Source organism: Gavialis gangeticus, unplaced genomic scaffold (assembly GCF_001723915.1).
Source record: "Gavialis gangeticus isolate Ggan-Ray unplaced genomic scaffold, GavGan_comp1, whole genome shotgun sequence".
Taxonomy (NCBI): domain Eukaryota; kingdom Metazoa; phylum Chordata; order Crocodylia; family Gavialidae; genus Gavialis; species Gavialis gangeticus.
In genome coordinates, this window is record NW_017729001.1 from 32352119 (window position 1) to 32373466 (window position 21348).

General features: G+C 39.5%; 1 protein-coding gene across 2 annotated transcripts in view; it reads left to right on the forward strand.

Moving 5' to 3' along the window:
* The window catches only part of IFT81 (intraflagellar transport 81), a 63370-nt gene that overhangs the window by 25879 nt on the left and 16143 nt on the right, over positions 1 to 21348 (forward strand). For both annotated transcript variants that reach the window (XM_019507315.1, XM_019507314.1), the window contains exons 12-17: positions 6524 to 6673; positions 8842 to 8970; positions 10728 to 10817; positions 13030 to 13116; positions 14333 to 14404; positions 14480 to 14565. In XM_019507315.1, the coding sequence (XP_019362860.1) occupies positions 6524 to 6673; positions 8842 to 8970; positions 10728 to 10817; positions 13030 to 13116; positions 14333 to 14404; positions 14480 to 14565 (614 nt within the window). The remainder of the gene's footprint in view (positions 1 to 6523; positions 6674 to 8841; positions 8971 to 10727; positions 10818 to 13029; positions 13117 to 14332; positions 14405 to 14479; positions 14566 to 21348) is intronic.

A 21348-nucleotide genomic window follows, 5' to 3' on the forward strand; every position in this document is an offset into this window, starting at 1 on the left:
TACTTGAATATCTACTGATAAACAAGCATTATAAAGAACTAGGCATATGATGTATTTTTTGTTAAGCAGTATACAAAGGTACTGTGAAAAGATAGTCCCTTCATCTAGTTTAGGACAAGCCAGGATTAGTGGATGAGACATAAAAGGAACATACGCCCGTGCAGTCAGCATTAGGCGTTTCTTGCCCAGATGCAATTTACCAATTAAAGCGTGGCGGCAAGGAGTGACCATTTGGTTCTACACCAAACTGCAAAATACTAGGGCCAGGTTGTTTTCTTCCGAGATTGTAAAATCTTTCAAGTACTTCAAACAGAAGTACAATGAGCAGAGTGGCAAAGCTGGCCTGGCAAGCTGCTAGCTGCAGCTGTCAGATCCTGAAAATTAGGGAATCAAATGCTGACACTTAGAAGGGTAAATGGTTCAATTACAAGTGATCCTAGGTAAACCTGGTTTATTTTTAGTTCTTTTCACAGTACATTGTACTTCTCAGAGTTCAGCATAGGACCCTGAGAGCCTAGACTTTCCCAGGGTATCAGAATAGAAGAGGATCAGATCTGGGCTTACCCACAATAGTTGAAGTCGAAAGGAACATGTTATTGAGAATGTAGCCTAGGAAATCCCATGGACTAGATGAAATTATTTTTTCATGCAACTGCCCCCCACCCCCATGCCTCTTGTTAAAACAAAAAAAATGCTGTGATTCCCCTGCTATTTTCAAAGAAAATATATTAAAGAATGGAGGCTTTTAACCATAGACAGTTCTCCCAGATCTCCAAAAGCTTCCCAATTAATGAGTCTGTCAGGAAACAAACCTTTAGTACAGTACTAGGTACACTGTCTGGTTGCTGTCAAGGAGCTGACAGTTTGAAAATTAAGTGGTTTAAACCAGGACTTGGAAAATATTTTGCCTCCAAGCTAAAGCAATTTCTTTCTTGTACTTCCTGCAGAAATCAGGAAAGGTTTTAATCCTTTTTCCAAAGGTTCTATAGATGTATTAAATCTAGAGAATGTTATGGTCAGTTCCACTGTGGGTACAAAGATGGAAAGTCTATATCAAATTCTTACGGAAGCCTGAAGTTCTTGCTGTAAGACGTTAACCATCATTGAAGCCAAATGTATGCAGTGATTCTGACATAAAATACAGCTTCACGCAACTGAATGCTCTCTCAGCACCCAATGGAATGAATAAATCATTAATTTTATTGATCTGTGCATTTTCAGTGATAACTGGAAATGCTTTTTCATTAAATATATTCTGATTGGTCCAAATTATTAGTAATGGCTGCTGTAATAATCCTTCTTGCCCAAGGGCAAACAATCTAGAAGAAATGTCCTACTCAACATTAATGAAGAATTTCTCTGATTGATCTATCTAATGAGCACACTGTAGGATACTTTTTACTATAGTGAGATAATATTGGCTTGTCTCGAAAGTTTTGTTCTTAGTTTATGACTCATTAATCGCATCCCAAGTGGCTGTACTAGTGCAACTTCAGAGGTTTCATAAAAAGATTATTAAGAACCTGTCATGCTTAGGAACTTTTTAATCGCTTTCAAGGCCTTTATCATGTTAATTGGACTGGCTAACAAAATAACCATCTGCTCCTTCATTTATAGTATAAACATACAGATTCAACTAAACTTTTCTACAGCTATCTTGCTGATAAAATTCATGAGAATTAATTGCAACAAGTTGTATTAACAAAATGCTTGCCTGGAAGCTGAATTGGATTCTTCATCTCAGAAAGAAAAAATCTTGATGATCTTTATTATTTAATAATAGTTTTACATATCTTCATAGTTAATACTTGCTTTCTGCTTTGCTTCCTGATAAGGAACATGTTGTTTAATATCATTCCTTACAACACCACTGACAAGGATTTCCAGAGGGATAAATCTGTGGGGTTTCTTATTCTCAGAAGATGAATCTATCTAGTCTGTCTTCGGCATATTTTACTGTTATTTTTGGAGTAATTAGCTTGCTATCTTCCACTTTCTATTTTCTTACTGTTGACATAATATGAGATGTGCGTGGCTTGACTTATAAGCTTTTCTCTACTGATACTAGGAAATGAATGAAGAAGTCACTGGAATTACTAACAACATTCTAAGATAAAAAAAAGCATAATTCTTAACTTTGCTCTGTATACTTCCAACCTCACAGAAGTCATTAGACATGAACAGGATGAATCTACTGAGGTTTTTATGTTCCTTGAACTCAGAATGTCAGTATTGCCAACTCAGAGAGAATCCTAAAAACCAGGAGTTTTTCTTTTAAAATAAATTAAAAATGAATAATATTTTGGGTTCTTTGTTTGTATTCTGATTTTGAAGTTATGAGTTCATGTTTTCATTCTTTATCTTTGCAGCTTGGAGGGCTAGAAACATTATTTAAAAAAAACGAAGCCAAGATTTTCACACAGTAATTTTGACCTTCCTTGTGATTTGAAACTTGTCTTTCTACTGAAAGAAAATCTGTAGTAACGTGAGTTAGAATTATAGTTCTTGCCAAAGACTTGAACCAAAAAGCACTTTTGCAGCTTCTTAACATTAAGCATGTGAGTTGTATGCTTGAAATCAGTGGAACTACCCATATGCTTGAAGTTAAGAATGTGTTAGCGTTTGGCAAAATTGGTGCCAAATGCTGAGCACCTTTGGAGTCTCCGGTCCTAAACTGTGTATGGTAAATATCAACGGAAACAGCTGACAAATAATAAAAGAACATTGTATTGTAGTGTTCTTTTATAATCTGTTTGCTCATGAAAGGAGAGAAAGCAAAGAAAGAGGAGGGAACAAAGGCAGCCATGTACATGCCTCAAAATTATAGTTATTAAACACAGAGACCAAATGTCTTTGAAACTTGATTGCTCATTTTCTGTCATACTTCCCTTTCCAATTTTGATTTTACTGGATATTTGCCATAATGAGTGTCAAAGGTACACCAGGTTAAGAATAGGAAAGATGCTTTTGTGGTTAAAGCCTACAACTGAGAGTTGGAAATGTAGGTTTTATCTCAGTTAAGCCATTTATTTGAACATAGGCTTAACATCCTCATCCACTCTGTGAATTGGGGGTGAATCGTTAGCTGTCTCAGGTTTCCTGGGTGCTCTCAGGCAAGGTGCTTTAATAACTATTTGGTTTCAATAACATAGCTATCAGGTGTTTTTTTTTCTATTGTATCTACCCATATCAATAGTCAAATGAAAAAGTATAAACTTTTTTTGCTTTCATTTGCAATGCTCCTGTATCTCAGGGGGCCTCTGGCATGGGTCAAAAGCTTAGTTTATTTACTTTAAATGATAATTCAGCACCAGCAATCGCTTCTTGTTCAGTCATTTTAATCTTTGAAGCTTTAGTAACTGTTTGTGTTAAGTTGTGTGAGAGAGAAAATTTCACAAGTGACCATAGTTTTTGAATAGTACATAATTTTGGGCCTCAGCAAATCCATGGGAATGTTGTAGGAAGATCCTGCTGAGATTCTACGCAGGGAGCCGTTGACCTGGTCTATGAGAAAATGACATTGTTAGAATATGACTTGACTGGACATATCTAACCCTTAAACATTTTTTTTTTACTTAAAATTCCTCTTACTGTAATAAAATGTAATATGATATTTTAAGTTAAAAGCCTGTTTTGTTTTTTTTCCACTTGGTCGTTAGTTGAAATTGAGTTGATAGGAGTTTGAGATGCTCAGCATCTCTGCCAATGATGCCTTTGCGCTCTTGCACTTTGGAAAGTATCAGTTGTTTCCATATGGGTTACTTACAGTTTCCTTAATGCCTGGAGTCTCATGCAGTAGCAGTTTGTTGCTGTTGGGATGCAGGCCAACTGCTGTTGGGTTGCACTGTCCAGATCCATCCCAGCCTTTTCTTTAATTGGATTGTGCCTGTTTACCCTTGCACTGTTTTTGGGCCTGGATTTGGGACTGATTTTTAAATGTGCCATGTTTGAAGTAGGCTAAATATTTAAAAAAATTCTGCCATGCTGTTTAAAGTCATTGCCTACAAGACATTGTCATCTTGCTACTCTTTTGTATCTTGTTTTACTCTATTCCCACAACTAAAATAATGTGAACACCTATGTTTCTGAAAAGCAGAGGATTGCAGTGGATCAAACAAAGGCTAATATGCATCTCCCAAAATGGATTAATTGCAGTCCTGGTCACTTGTCACTATTGCAAAAGTATTATCTTTTAAAAATTTTTTTTGCTGGTTGTATAATTCAAGTTCAGTCAGTTAATAATAGAACATATGTGGAATCAGTTCTTAAATCTCCTTAGATTTCCATTGTTAAGTAGATTATATTTAGTAAAACACTGAATATGCAAATACTGCATCTCCCACTCAGGTTTTTTTCAAGACCTTAAAAGTAGTCCTAGAATGGAGGAGAATAATAGGTTTCTTTTAACCCCAGGGTAAAGTGACAGAAAATCAGTCATATATGACAGCTGTACATGATCACATGTAAAGGAAGTTTCTTCCTTTATATCATTTTTACTATATTTTGCTGTCCAAATGAAGTATCACTGGACCTGCTCCATCAGAAGGCAGCCCATGTTTTTCTTCAATTGCTTTGCACCAGTATAAGCTGTTATATGTATTTATCTTGTAAAAAAGTATCTTTTCTACTAAGTTGGAAAGCACAGAAAAGTTAATGTTTACCTTTGCTTACACCATATTTTTTTAAATCTGTATTACCTGAAAGGATACTTGAATTGTCACAAAACATTTCTTATATTAATCAACAATCTGTTAGACTTGCAGCAGATGCTTTAACAATGAAGACCTCAGTGCAGTTGTAGCAGAAGTGCTTCTTTACTCTTTAGTACTATGACTTAACGTGACCTTGTCTGTCCTTGTCCTAGGTAATATTCACAATGTAAAATGGTGTTCTAAAGCCCCTCATAGTCCAATCTGCATAGAGCACATTGAGTAATTTGTGGGTTTGTTCTTTCACCAAAAACGTTTATAGCTTTTGGCTTTAAAAATAGTTCTGGAGCACAGCAAGATAGAAAAAGCTTTGGCCTAGATATTACATAGAATGGCAGATGAACAGGCTTGATTTCATTTTAGGCATTTTGCCCAGGGCGCTTTTTATAGAACATACAGTGACTCTAGGGGTTCTTAAGCTATGGTCACATCAGATTTTTGCATTTGTTCTTCAAAAGGAAAATGAATATACTTTTCACAATTTAAGTACTCCATCCAGCTTCATTTTTAAAGTTTCAAACTTGCTTTCAGTGATTAAAAAAAACCCTTGCTGGTGTGTTCTTTATGGTTCTCTGTGAGAAGAATGCACTAATTCTACAACTAATCATCTTATCCATGCTGGTGGACAGTTTTTAAATCTGTTTTTATGCTAACTTATGTAATGTATATCATTTGTTTTGAATTCCTTGCTTTCTATTTCTGATCTAAAACCACTTTCCAGAAGTCAGTGAATTTTGCCTCAGAATGTCCTTGTGAAGCATGTAGAGGAGAATCTCATCATAGAAACCAGGAAACTAAAGTGCACAGGAAGATTAAGTCCTATTAAAATATATATATTACTAATTTTAGGACCTCAGCTATTTGCATGTATAACAAGGATCTCAGTTTATATCTATCTGTGTATATGGAGTAAGCTGTTAACTCTTTTTTGCACTGTCCTTTTATTAAAAGTGGTTAGTCAAGAACATATTTAGCTTCAGTAAGAGTTGTGGAAAGAGAACAACACAATGTCTCTTGTGAACCAACCCTTAATTATTCATCTTTTTCCCTTGTTCACTTATCCATATTCTCTTCTCACTCTTCTGTCCTCCCCTGTAATACTCTGAGGGTCTTTAGTTTTTACATATTCACTGGTAAAATATGGGGAGCAAATAGAACTCGTAGTAAAAAAAAAATAAAGCAACCCAAATCGGAGGTAATTGGAACATTAACGATAACACGGTTATTATTCTTTGCCTTTCTTCTTACAAGAGGAGGGGCAGTCTTGTGAATAAAGTTCATGAGCAGGGATTGGGAGACCTGGGTTCTTTTATGGTGGAATCTGAACAATTTATCTCTTTGTCTCAGTTTTCTGTCTATAAAGGATGCCAATTTTCTACTTCAGAAGGATGTTGCAATCCTTGGTTTGTTAAAGCTCTTTGAAATTCTTTACAGGAAACATGCTGGTATAAGTGCAAAGTACTATTAGACTAGCTTTAGTATCCCAGGTTCTTAAAAGATTTTACAAGCACTAACTGTCCTTTTCAGCCCTCCAGAAGGCAGATGCGTAGAACTGAATGATCTCTATGTTACAAATGGGCGAACTAAGATATGGAGGCATGGCACTGACTTTCCTGATGCCGCACATCTGAGTGAGGGGCAAAACCAGAAGGGAATTTAAGAGTCCCAGTCCTCTGTGCAACGTGCCGCACTACTCTGCTTTCAAAGCACAATGCGAGGACAGCGTTTGTGGTTTATGAAGAAGCAGGGTTTAATAAGGCCATTCTTTTGCATCCAAACTAGATTTCAAACGTGCTTGTTAACTCTCATTTCAGTTTAAACGCTATGTTAATAAGCTTCGAAGCAAGAACACGTTTTACAAAAAGAAGCGTCAAGAAATAGCAGAAATTACAGCGGAGTATGGTATTCTGCAGAGAACCGAAGAACTCCTTAAACAGCGCCATGATGCTATTCAGCAGCAGTTGGTAATGCAAAAACTAGCACTACAATGCTGGCAGATCTCTTATTGCTGCTATTGGAACTGTTAAAACGGTTAAATTGACTTAATTATATTGAAATTTTCAGTGTATACAAACCTCAGAGTTTTCCTGGTGTTTGCTAAAACCAGGCAAATGATACTGTGGCATAGGAATTGTATCACTTCAAGGTTTTTCTGGGCTGTTATATTTCATGACTGGAAATAGTGGGGAGGGGGTTTAACCTGAATGATCTAATCTTGCATACTGAAATCCATGGCAGTATATTAATTGACTTCAATTAAGGAGCAGGATTGGGCCATTAAAGAGTTGCAGGTGATCTTTAGCATACAGTGAGGGCTTTACAATTGCTTTATCAGTAGTCAGGCTCAGGTAAAAGCTACTTCTATAGCATGACAACTACTGGAATAGGACTAGAAAGACAAACAGCTTAGTGCAAAGCGTTTAGAAGAGAGGCAGAAATTGAATACTGGCCAAAAAGTGCTTCTAGCATTGGATGACAGGAGGATTTCCAGCATCAATCAAGAACAGCAGAATATGCATCACTGTAAGCCTCCAGGAAACATATTTTCATCCAAACACAAACAGGGTTTTTTTTCTCTCTCTACTTTCTGTTATCACTTTGTGTGGTGTAGTTTTGTTTATGGATTTAGCTTTATTTTATGGCTAGTGTTAGTCCTATTTTGTTGCAAAGAGGTACGGTTTTTTGTTTGTTTTTTTTTTAACAAATGGTCTGATTAAAAAAAAAAAACCATGGAAAACCTCTAAAGAAGAAAGTTTGTATATTTGAGTGTGTTATGTTGGTCAGTGCAACCCCTCTTTAGGAGATTCACTGTTTACAAAACAAAAACAGAGCTACTCCTTGTGAACCAAGCTATAAAATTTGTTTAATTAGTATCAGTAAGGGTCAGGGCATTTCCTCAGGATAAATGATCCGTGAGGAGGAATTGGCTACAAGGCATTGCTGAGTACAGCTACATCATCACTGCAAAAAAAAAACCATGTAGGTGTGTCTGTTTTTTACAGCAGGATAGCTAGTGTGCATTAGCCATCCCACTGCAAAATCTTAGCAGACAAAGCACCAGTCATTTTCCTACCAGGTAGCTAGGTTAGGTTAACGCTAAATCCCGGCCCACGGCTGATTCACCTTGCCATAAAATTGCCCAGCTTTTGTCTCCACTAGGTTTTTACCATGGAATAGCTCACATGCATCATTTCACACTTAAAAACCCCCCAGCAGGTTTTGTTTTGTTTTGTGTTTTTTTTTTTGGGGGGGGGGGTTGGTTTTTTTTAGCAGTGAAGATCATGTCCATCTTAAATTGCTACAAGTTATTAAATCCCACAAAATGCTCCCCACCATGGTGGCCAGAGCTATTCTGAGAGACTTAAGAAACCTGTATTTTTTTGTGTGGTTTTCCTAGGAGTGATGCAATTGGAATTTGCAGATCTGAGCTACTGCTATAGAATTAAGGCCCTGTGCATTGGCGAGTTTTGTATGACCAAACTACTTTTTTACATATTTAATGATAACTGTTAATAACTGTAATGTGAATGAAAAGATAAAGTTTTGTTAAAATGTAACCAAAATAAAACACAGTTAAAAACTCTTCCTGTAAGTACTGCCTTCCAAATATTTTTAAGAAACTAACAGGAAAAATAGTTTTCTATGTTTAAAAAATGCCTTAAGGTGTCTTCTGTAAGTAAAACATCATTGAAGAATGCAGTTAATAGTTCAGCAATACTGTATTCTATACTTGTTTGGATGAGCGGTAGTCTATAGAATTACTTCTATTTGGTATAGATGATATTATCAATATTGACATCCTTATTAGAAACTTTAAAATTATGTATAGACCCTGATCCAAAAGCCAGTGGAATTAGTGGCAAGTTTTTCTGTTGACTTGAGTGGCCTTTGGCCCTCACCCCAGCTTGTGATAGTGCAGGAAGCAGTTAATGCCCTAGAGAATAATAACATGGCAAATACAGGTGGAGTGTTCTTATAGAGAGTCGAATCATTGTGTTATTCTTAAAATAAACTGATTTCAGCACTTAGCTTACCTTCAGCTTTCTTGCAGTATTTCAGTTGCATCAGAGTTTTTGTTTCATGATATGCCAGCTCCTATAGTCATATTTTGTATTTGTTCCTGTGTCTGCAGCAAGCAATTGAAGACAAGAAGGGGATCTCTGGGTACAGTTATACTCAAGAGGAGTTGGAAAGAGTATCTGCAGTAAAAAGCGAGATGGATGAAATGAAGGGACGAACGTTAGATAACATGTCTGAAATGGTGATTTCCTGATTTTAACTGTTACATTTCTACAAGTTTGATGTTTAGTTCCTGAAAAATAAAAGCTGGAATAACTTCTGTGTCCAGGGCTTTTGCTTCATTGCAACGTATATTTGTAGCAGTAGGTTTTGTAACATATTTTAAAGGATAAATATCTACAAAGGGTACCTGAGCTTTATTAAAATGTACACATTTTATTTCCTTTTGAAGTACAAAGAAGGACTTTAAATGTTTTCTCCTGCTTTTTTCTTCCTTTGTCAGGGCTATCAAGTTTGCTTTTCTTTTGTTTTGACTGTGCAGTGATTTCATAGGCTATTTTAGTTGCATCTTCAACAAAGTTTTTTTACATAATTATTAATTAGTCAGAATGAAAAAGATGTTTTCAAACAATAGCTTTTTAATTAACATGGCCAAAAATCCATTCCTCTCTCTGTTGTTTGGCTTTCAGTTATTTTGGCTTTTGTCACTGTCATTCGTCAAGGTGTTACAAAAAAGACAAGGTTGCAGTCTCTCATGAAAAAAACAAGCAGAGATTTTTTTTTTTTTAAAGGTTCTCCAGCCTTCTTTCGTTATGTGGAATAACAAAGCAAAACAGTGTTTTGAGGGAAGAGTTTTCTTAGATTTTTTTAACACTTTACAGATCATCCAGTCACTTTATTTTAAAACAATATTTTTGAGCCAAGAGGTTAGATATAATAAGAACTGTTAGGATAATTAATTCTCCTTAATTAAAATGCTTGTGTTTTTATATATATATTTTAAACAATTTCCACAATTATCACGAATATGCTTGGAAAAAAAAAAAAGATAGGAACTAAGCCAGCAATAGGAAATGCCTGAGCATGAACAATTTCCTCTTCTGGAGTGTCATCAAAGAAACGTGGAATGTTCAGATAAAAAAAGAATGGGAACCCCAGTGTGTCAGGCCACGTGCAAAGAACATGATGTTTGAAGTCCAGCCAAGAGCCTACCTGCTGGGCTTCCAGCCAGTTTGTTAAGCAGGAGAAAGAGTTAGGGATTGAACTGGACTTAGGAGGGTGGTGAAAGTCGGGGTGGGGGAGAGAGCTTGACAAGTCCCATAAGGCCTGAGCCAGCTTCTGCTGAAGGGAGAAGTTATCCTTTATTCCATAGACAGGCTCCCCTTTTATGATTGATTGTGCAAAATGCCTACCTCTCAAGTTTTGAAAAGAGGAAATAAGTTGAGCACAAATCTGTGTAATTTTGTATTTAACCTGATCCAAGGACATTATACAAGGATTTGTTATTTTTATTACTGATCCAGATGTTCTTTGCAGCTATTCTTTATGCTTCCAGGTAAGCATATGCATGTAACTTTAAAAAGCACAGTAAACTTTTTTTTTAAAAAACTTTTTTAAGCTTCTTGTCAGGGTTTGACTGTTCATGCACCTGACCTAAAAGGGCTCAGAGAGATTTTTTTTCCACCTTGACTGCCAGAGTAAGCCAGCCAATAGATTGCATAATCAGCCAGATAGAATGAATCAATTCTCTATACAGCATAAGGGACAGGCAGAATGTCAGGGGATTCTAATAAAGCAGTTAAAACTATGAAAGGGTGTAATATGTTCTTGAATGATGGTGCCCCTAACATTTATAATAGTTCAGTCTGTCTCCTTTTGTCACATCTTACGATATCCTTTACTTTCACCCCCTTTCCTCCCTCCATTCCAGTCCTAATGCTCTCACTATATTACCATATTGATGACACATTCATGAAATATATTTTTTCTACACATCAGGTAAAAAAATTGAATGCAACGGTAGCAGAAAAGAAGTCAAGCCTGGCTCCAGTTGTCAAAGAATTGAGACAGTTGCGGCAGAAGTGCCAGGTTAGTCATACTGTTTCAAGAACATGTTATACAATGGATGTCAGTTAGCTATGTGTGCCAGGTAGTTATGTGGGACATGCCTTTGCCTGTGCAGTCTCAGATACACATGGCACCTGCTTCTGTGCTGCATTCTTCTACTGGTGCGACTGCAGCGTTATGGGAACTTACAGCAGCATAAAATTGGTGTTACAGGCCAATCGGTCTGTACACAGTAAGTGCATGTAGACATTTTCTTACAGAAGTTTGTGCATAATAATGATTCTGTGTATGGACTTAAAAGCTGAGTTGATCTCTGTGAAAATTCAAGCTTGTATGCTTAATACTTAAGTTCTACTTGGTTTCTTAGAACTCTGGGGTTATGTCAACACCACATCTCTGGCACTCCAGGGTAGAAACGCATGTGACTTCCCCCACCCAAATAGCTTCCACTTGCGTACACCAACCCCTGAATTATGGTGGTGTAGCTGCATTGGGGACATCCCTGTTGCTGCTTTTGAGCCCTCTGTCTCCTACGCGTTTGAGAGCAGCCCCAGGAGACACCATCCCATTTCCCAGATTGGTGCATACAAGTGGCAACAGGTAGGTGGGCTATGCTTGAGCATGTCCCTCCCCAAGATGCCAGGGGCATGGTGTGGGCACACCCTCAGAGCTGGATCTTCCCTTGGCACCAATCTGTACTACCTTGTGGATGTCATTGAATTGTACCCCTTAAGGTGTACATTTTATATAATACATAATATATCTACATATACACAAACACACAGAGAAAATAGAATGATTTAAACAATAAATAACACTAGTATTAGTTACATGAGAGAGACGCATAATTCATAAAAGAATGACCTGTAGTTAAAGTTTAGGGAAGCCTGGAGAAGTGGAACAATTAGGCTTAGCTTAAAATGAGGCTGAGAAAAGCAGTTTGCAACAAGAAGTATCTAAGGGCATCAGAAATGGGTGTAGTTATCTGGCTTAAGCTTTTTCACTTGCCAGAAGAATTTCTTCAGGGCAGAACAAAATCGGACAGGAAGAATGGGCAATATCAAAGTTCTGAAATTGCTATTTATTGGTTTGCCCCTCTATTGAATACTAATGAATTTCTGCTAAAGTATTCCTTTTAAAAATGGATTACGGATAACATTCCATCTGGATAGTAATGCATGTTAGTATAATCTTCTATATCAGGGGTTTGAAGATAGAAAATTTATCTATGTGCTTTAGACATTTTACAAGGTTTATAGACCAGTGGTGTCAAACATACCGCCTGCGGGCCACATCTGGCTTGCAAAGCCTCTCTATCCAGGCTACTGTTGGGCTACTAGAAATGGGAGGCCTTGACCTGCTGCAGAATCTGGGGCCCCTTGATTCTGCTGGGCACAGCCTTCGGTGGCAATGTTGGCTTGCCACTGCCACCCCTGAATGAACTCCCTCAAACTGGACCCCTTTCCACTGCCATGGTAGCCACTGTGGCAGCCCTTCTGCCCTGGCTGGATCCAGACTGCAAGGAGCCTAGCAGTCCAAAAATGACCTGGGGCCTTAAGTGAGTTTGACAGCCCTGTTAAAAACAACATGCCATTCAAAGCCTCACCTGGTGTCAGTAGGCCGCTTCCCATTAAGGTGGAAGATATGCTTTCTAGTTTTTCAAGGGGGGGGCTTGTTAGCTGAGTTCCAAAGCACTTTTTAACAGTTCATTTTAATTGTTGCTCAGCAGATACAAGATAACGCAGTTTGTTGTATACAACTATAAGAACAGCTTTTGATAGCTTAGTACAATTATTTTTCTTGTTTGCTAGCATGCAACATAACTTTCCTTTCCTTCCACACAGGCCATCTCATTTTATATGGAAAATACGTCAACCAAATTATTGTAAATGGGACTTCATACATCATTTATGTTCTCATAAGCTTATAATGTTTAAACAGCAAGTATAAACCCTTAACACAATTTAAAGTAGTTAGAAATCAAAGCTACCTTGTTAAAGATATTGGATATAAATATAAAAAGGCCACTCACAGTTTATACTACTGATCCTTCAACATGCAGGTTTCCCTCATGTATAATGATACTCGTATGTCTGCTTAGGTTATGTAAGTAGCTCTGAGCGTGCCAGCTGATGTTAAAGGGTAAGATTGACAAGCACATACATTGCTTAGGTGCCACATGTTACCAGCTTGAAGTTTTCATTGACATGACCTTCTCTCCTCTTCACCCCAGGAATTAACTCAAGAATGTGATGAAAAAAAAGTCCAATATGACAGCTGTGCGGCAGGTTTAGAAAGCAACCGCTCCACACTGGAACAAGTAAGATTGCTGTCAGCGTGTAGTTCCAGACTCTCTGAAACAGTGGAGTCATAATGGGATTCCTTCTCCTTTTCCTGCCTTCTTCACATGGAAGGCCCAATGCATAGAAGGTGGAAATGAGTCAGTGGCTATGCATTCCCAACTGTCTCTCCCTCAAGCCACCTGGAGATAGCTAGACTTGTATATGTCTTCTATTTTGAAAAGCATCAAAAGAACTCAGTGAACTTGGCAGTCCATCCACTGCAGTCTAACTCTTGACTTGCAGAAATCTTGTAGTAGAAGATGTAGCTGTCAGAATCTGTGCTCAGCTATGCAGAACCTGCTAGGATAGATTTTGGGCATTTTAATGTTAATCAGTTATTTGCCAAAAGAAATCTTCAGAAACATTTATATAACTGCATTGGCTGTTTAAATGAGTAAAGTGTCTGTGTAAGGTGTAGTTTAATTCAAGAGGAATAAGAGCATCCACAAAGTGAGTTAGTGTGGATTACCTTTACCACAATAACTGTTCTGCAGTAGCTATTCCTGGCAATTTTTCCAGGTAGACAAGCCCTAACTCATGGTCTAACACAAGGTAATTCGTTGTCAGTTAGCATTTTTACTGCTATGACTATAACCTCTGAATAGAGACACTTCCTAAATAGGTTCCAGACAATGCATGCTTGTTCCTAGTTGTGTTTAGTACTTGGTTGTTGTTAACTGGCAATCAAGTTACTTGCTAGAACATGACTGAAAATTTATGTCCAGACAAAATGTGATCCTTCTAATTACCATTTATAGAGATCGTTAATACTGTAAAGCTTGTATCATTTTCATATTTAAGGCACCAACCATATGTAATGTTGTTTTATCATTATGTGCTGCTGCTGCAGAGCCACAAGAGTGCCTGGCTGCGAGAGCGTTTAAATCATTTTGTAAATATTAATGGCTTAGAAATTTCTTCTTGTGTCCATGTGTAGGGTGAGCAAAATCTTTATGGCATTCAAAGATTTTGGCTCCAAAGTGAAGATTTTTGTTCCTAGGAAACATGATTGGGTTAAGTAACTGAATTACCTTCATATTTTATCCATGTGTATGTAGGACCTTTTCTGCAGTCAGAGCCCTGCAAGCAGGTTGCTTCTTTAAGCACACCCCATTATATGTTACACAGTATTCCGGTATGTCTGCTGTGGCTTTTCTGTTGTTCTCACTCAATAAAAATAATTTCATTCTTCAGGAAGTCAGAGGGCTTCGTCAAGAGTGTATTCAGGAAGAAAGTGGCTATCATTTTATTAACTGCACAAAACAGGTAAGACCACAAAAAACCCTACGTTGTTTAGGTGAATCTTCAGGCTGTCTAAAACTACTGTGTATTTCTGTTCAGAACCTAGAAGTGCAGCTTCAGCGTGCAAAAGATGAAATGAAGATGTACATCTCCCCAGATCCCCAGGAAAGAAGAAAAGCAATTAGGTAAATTATTTCTTACGTGTGGATTCAGAGAACTTTTATAAACTGAGATTTAGAGAGGACTTTTCTCACTGGCATTTTAACTGGAAAAAAGGATTTCATTCTGTATGTTTAAAAAATGCTATAATGATCTAAAAATAAGTATCTGTCTGACAGATCCTGCTCTATATCCAGTTCTTTCAAACATACCACAAGCTTTTCCCTGCGTGTTGGAGAAGGCAGGCCAGATAATAGTTTTCAACTTGTGGCTCCTGTTGGGAGGGGATTCAGAGGACCTGTGCTCTTGCCAAGCCCCATAAAGGAAGCATGGCTGAGTTGGTCAGATTTCCTTCAGGGCTTCTGCATATGGAAGCAGAAAGTGCACCACTTTTCAGAGATAAAGTATATGCTGTCCTCAGATTCTGACTGGCTCTTGCCATCCCTCCAACTCCTTTTCTGGTGCAAGACCTTACATGGCCACGGCTACTTGAAAGGGGGAGTGCCTGTGCTCAACAGAAATTGTTCCTTGCTGCTGGTACCCTCTATCCAACCTGACACAAGTGAGCCTTATGGATAGTTTTGACCAAGAGATAGTATAATATTACTGGACACAGTCATCCTAGGAATTGTCTTTGTTAATGTGTTTCATTCCAGTTTAAAGGCAGAACCTTCTTCACTTTTCAATATACATTCTTCGTCTAGGAATGATGGGAAGAGGAGGAAAATGGTTATAAAAACTCTGACCAGCATTATTTTTATCTAGTTTTCAAAATGTAATCTAATAAAAAGCCAAATGTTTTGCAGGAACATTTTGATTTTGATTAAATGGTCTTCCTGAAAAGATGTAAAGATTTTGTTTCAACAGTGTTGAAACATTTTAATTCATGTCATGTAGACTTTTTTATTAAAAGGAGAAATATCTTTCTCTTTCAATTTTTTATATTCTACATTTATTCCGTATTTTTACTCTTACACTAAAAATGGGAAAATAATGATTCAACACTACAAAACTAAACATCTGATCAATCAATGTTCTTGAGCATTTTTATTCAACAGGATGAAATGTAATATTTAATTATGATTTTAGAATGAAAAACATTTTGAAATATTAGAATTTCCCATGGAACAGAAATTTTGTTTCCAACTGGACTTAGCTAAGCTTGTGTAAGCTCTTTTTTAAATAAAACTAAATTTTTTAATGGATTTACCATTTAAAATTAATTGATTTAATTACTTGAACATTAAGAATTAACATTGCATAAAGTATTGTAACTAGTTTTTTCAAAGCTGTTTGTAGCTGACATTTCTTTTCCTTGGAAATAAATTTTCTTATGTCTGAGAAATTATCTAAATTTAGCTTCAACAGTAACGTTGCCTATTTTTGGTAAAGATCCAGTTCCTATTGAAATTATGGGGAAAATGTTCTTTGAGTTTGGAAGAAGAAATGCATCTAGTTTTTTAACAAAGTTAACAATTATGATGACATCAATAAAACGCTACACAGTGCAGTGCTGATTTGAAATCATCAGTTTTACTGGTGTCTTGCTAAGCCACCCAAGGTTTACATGAATGAGTCTGTGTGTTTATTGCTTAGCCTGTACAAAGCCACTGTCACTAGATCTTTGGTGTAAGAACTCTTCAGTGATTTCTTTATCTGTAGTTCAACGACATGACAGACTAGTGCTGGTGATCCATCATAATCAACTCTGTCAGTGCAGTAGTTCCCATATATCCTTTTGTACAGGCTGCCAAAATTCTTAAAAAAATTATCACAGTGACAATATCCTGTGGGGAAAAAATAACTCCATAGCATACTGAAATACCTTGGTTAAAATAAAAAGTAAATGGGCCCATGTACTGAACTGCTTGAACTGTTGGCCATCTAAATTCCTGCTTAAAACATGTTGAAGAAAAGTAAGAAGGAGATGATGGAATGATACTGTCTGGGTCCAAATACAAGGTAAAAGTATGCAACAGAAAAGCAAGACAACTTGTATGGGTTCATAACACAAGTGTCATTAGGCTGGCAAGCCACAGTCTGGCATTGACCCCTTGCCCTAGGGCAGTGGTTTCAGCATTCTTAGGCTCTGGGCATTCCTCCGTATCTCCTGAGATTTGAGCAGCACCCAGTTCAGTAACTAATTTGTTAATTGCCACACTTAATTCTTGGTGGGGGGCAGCGAGAGGAGTAAGCATTTTGTCCCACTGTTGTGCAGGGAACTGGGACAATTATGAGCTGACTTCCTTGCTCTGAAGCTGGTACAGACAAGCCTGTGCTTTGCTCCTCTGATGGGGAGGAGGAAGGAACAAGCACTTAACTCCTCCTTCAGGGGCCAGCAGGGGCAAACAGGAACTTGCTGCCTTCTGCTAGAGCCAGGCAGAGACAAGCCTATGCTTACCTCCTTGCATAGTGACGGGGCAGGGAAGAGCAGGTGTTTATCTCCTTGTACCCCGTGGCACCCTCAGAAGCAGGGTGTTGAGAACTACGGCTGTAGGTATTTAGTTCTGAACTGTGGTCTGGACTCTATAGACTACTGATGATCTTCAGAGAGTTCCTAAGCAACTGGCAGCTACCTTCTATGTTATGGTAAAGTATCTTTCCATCTTCAACCTGTGACCCTTTCAGTTTGTTGGCGTGATCCAAAATCCACTAAAATGAATGGAGAGGCTCCCAGATGACTTCCATAAACTGTGGATCACACCCCAGGCAATAGAATTGCAATGAAATTGGAATGGTCTCTGAGGAGGGCAGTGCTGCTGATCTATTTGGCTATCTCCAGTGACCTATTTGATGGCTCCATTAAGGGACAGATGAGGAGGGTACATACTTTTGTGATTATGGTCAACAATTCTGTAAACTTACATAGACATAATATTCTTCTCCCCAACTCTGTTGGGGTCTCTTGTCATCTTAAACTGCAGGTTGTCTGGGTCATGGACCAGGGCTTACTGCATAGTTGTAGACAATCCAGAACAGTGAGCTGGGTACTAATGGACTACAGGCATTCAGTAATAATCATCATTTATAAATTATTTTCTCACATACAACACACACCATTTCTCCCACAATCAGACCCCCAAAATTGGGGGGCATGTATTAATCAGGGAAGCTGACTTTCTGTCCAGGGTAGAAGCATCCTGCTTTTGATTCCTGCTCTGCAGTACAGCAGCTGTTGCATTATTGGTCAGGCAGCTGCTGGAGTCGGTTGACTTAATGGCTCATTGTTCCTCACTCGAGGTGTTAATGGTCCTGATGTTCCGCTAATCCAGTTAACCTTTTTTAGGACAATTTTGCCATCTGCTATCTGTTCCTAGTCTCTCTTCCTGTTTCACAGCCTTGGGAGACTCTCTACTCTTTTCAAAATTTTAGATCCACCCATAGAGGTCAGTCTTCAGCACCAGCTAGGGTTTGAGCTTTAGCTGAGCAGGAAAGGGAGCATGAGTCAGCTGAACGTGGTGGAAGCAACATAAAAACCCACCCTTCCAAATGTGTACTTAATAACCCTGCCTGTCCCCGTCCTAATCTCTTTATATGGTGCATCCCTTCTGTTTCCCTTTATTTTTTTAAGACAGGATGCTCCTTAGAGCAGAGCATGCAATGAATGCTGTTGTAGTCTGTCTAATAAATGTTTAATGGAATCAAGGAAATGAGATTGCACAATGGAGGAATATTAAAAATGGAGCACTGTGAGTTGAGATGCAGGCTATTGGATGTAGTGAGCAAGACATCATCTTGCTTTATTCAACTCCTGTTAAGCAGGAAAGTAGAGCTACAATAGGCAAAATGATAAGTGTTTCATGTTGACCTCTGTGTGAGTTCAAAGACCAGTCACAGTTAAATAAGTCTAGTGGAGGCTTCAGTGTCCAGATACTTACCAAAAGCTAAATATTGAGAGAGAATGAGTTTCTCAACATCCTTTTGGAGTGTGTATGTATTTCCAGTGGGCACTGGAATGTAAACAGAACTAAAATGAGCCATAAATAGAGCAGCACTTTCCTAATGTATTGAACAAAAAATGCCTTAATTCTGACCCTTTTTATTGAACGTAAACTCTGTTCCGTGCAGTCAGGACTAAGGAATGTGAAAAGTTAATTTTGTTCTCTAAAAATAGATTTTTTTTAAATTAAGTTATTAAGTTGCATTCCTTCCAGCCATCATTATAAATAGTAAAGGAGAAAAAAAGATACTGTGGACAAGAGCTCTAATTTTCTAATCGTTGCTTTGCAATAAGTACATCTTTAAAAAACGAAAAGAAAAGAAAAGGTTGCTTGCAAAATAATGTACGTTCTTGGTGCCATGTTCTCAAATGGGTGAGAAGCTTCCAGCACACCTAAAGGGAAGGGGGTGATTTGAGGTGGCTTTTACCTCCTTTGATCTGCTGAGAATAGCTGGGAATTGTTTTGGCTTGCAGTGCAACCGGCAGTAGCTTCATGGCCATTCTAAGTTGCGCTAGCTGAAATAATCCAGGACTGCCAGAGCATTACATTCTCTCCTGCCCATGGGCCCAAATACCGTGCTGTAGCACAAAGGCTGCACTAGCCAATAGATATGGGTGAAGTATCAGAAAATCAACACTGAAGGAAGCTTCAGTCCTCTTGTCTCTATTCTTGCACAAGAAGTCTCCTGGGATTTCCTGTGCAAAGTGCTTTCTGTCCTGAGCAAGTATGATGTTCTTTAGGTATATGGACTATTTTGCATTCTATCAAATAGCAAACTGTCTGCCCCCAAGAGCACTTAATACACATGCACAGTAATACTTGGTTTTCAGGTCTGGAGAAGTTGATATATTGCTTCTAAATATGTCACCTAAATGTTGAATAAATAAATATGGGAAAGGTCATCACATATTAGAACATGCTAGAACGTGCTGTTGATTAGCATATAATGCTGTCAGGTTTCATGTATGAAGTGTGGATACTTTGGGGAATGGTTCTGTTCACTTGTTACAGCCATAAGCCAATACTTGTTGCAATGGATGTCAAGAGTTATGCTCCTAAGTCTGTATTTGGACACCTAATTATGAGGCCTGTTTTTCAAAGTGTTGAGTGGCCAGCAGTTCCCATGGCAATCGGTAGGACCTAGAGCAGAGATGGGCAAACTATGGCCTGTGAGCTGGATCTGGCCTGCCAAGCCATTCTATTCAGCCTGCGGGGCCCCTAAACATTTTTTAAAAATAATATTCATCTGCCCTTGGCTGCCTGTCAGAGATGACAGGAGCCAGTGGCAGTAGGACCCAGGGGAAGTCGGTGGCAGGACCCAGCAGCCAGAGCAGCAAGGCTGGCTCAACCCTTCCCCACAATTCCCCCTAGGCCCCCACCCTCAACCCCATCTGGAAGCGTCTGGCACTGTTCCCTGCCTCTCTCTGCCAGAGAGGTAAATTCAGGTAAGAAGGTGGAGGGAGGGGGTTGGAGGCAGAAGAGGACCGTGGGTGATCACCCCAGTCTGCAGGGCCAGGCCGGACATGTGGTGCCAGAGTGGTGGGTAGGGCGTAGAGGGGAGTGGTGGCAGCGGTGGGCAGGAAAGCGGGAAATGGCTGCAGCAGATGGAAGTGAGTGGTAGTGAGCGGGTGGGCGGAGCGCAGCCAAAGCTGGGTGGGAGTGCAGGGTCTGCACCAGTGCTCGGGGGCCCAGGGCAGGGTGGCAGGGGCTCTGGAACTGGGCCAGCTCCCCACTTACCCTGCTGGCGCAGCTCAGCCCAGCTCCATAGAGCCCCCTCCAGCCTGAGCCCCACACTCCTGCCACCCTGCCCAGGGCTGCAGTAGCACTGGCCCTGGGACACCAGCATGGGCCCCACACTCCTGCCCATTTGTTACAGCTCTCGGCATGCCTGCTTGCTGTCACTGAACCCTGCCAGCCGCAGCCATTTCCCTGCTTCTGCCGCCGCTCCCCTTTACCCCCCTGCCTGCCACTCTGGCACCACATGGTTCCTGGCTGCAGCACCGGGCTGCAGAACTCAGGAGGAGCCAGCCTGGCCCCTGCGATTATCGGCTGGCCCCTTGCAGTTCCAGCGGGCCGGTCCAGCTCCTGCTGCATCCTGCAGTCTCAGCCGTGGTGCTGGAGTGGTTGTGGTGGTGGGGATGGGGAAATGGCAGGAGAAGGGCAGCAGTGGCAGATGGAGGGGGAAGTGGCAGTAAGTGGGAGTATGGGGCCCACGCTGGTGCCTCGGGGCCAGGAGTGGCAGGAGCCCGGAGCCTGGGCTGCCAGGGGCTCTGCCTGCCACTCACAGCATGGGGCTATGGGCAAACCCTCCCCCTCCACACATGCCACAACCCTTCCCAACCACTGTCCCCCTATACCCACCCACACGTCCCACCTACCCGCATGCTCTCTCACCCCACATATATACACCCTTCCTACACCTATCCATCCCCCCACATACCACACACCCTCAGCCCCCCACAAACCTATACACACACGCCTATGCCCCTTGCCCCCCAACAATATACAAGACTAAGACTTCATTTTAAGCTATTATACAATCACCTCTATGTATGCGATGCAAACACATGTAAGTCAGGACAAAAATATTTTTTGAAATCAAATTAATGTGTGTTGTAGTAGATGTTTGATTTTTAGAATATAATTTGGTATTTTTCTGGTTCTGATGGCAAACCCCCTTACTGAATAGAGTACTTCTGGGGCACAAGGTCAAACATGGGGCCAACTACTACTCACTGTTCAGTCCTGAGTTTACTCTAGGTACGAAACTCACATAAGTGAAAAGGCCTAGATTTGGACACTGGCAGGTTTTATGGCTGTTGGACACTGGCTGGTCTCAAAGTGCAGTCAGCACTACTATGACAAATG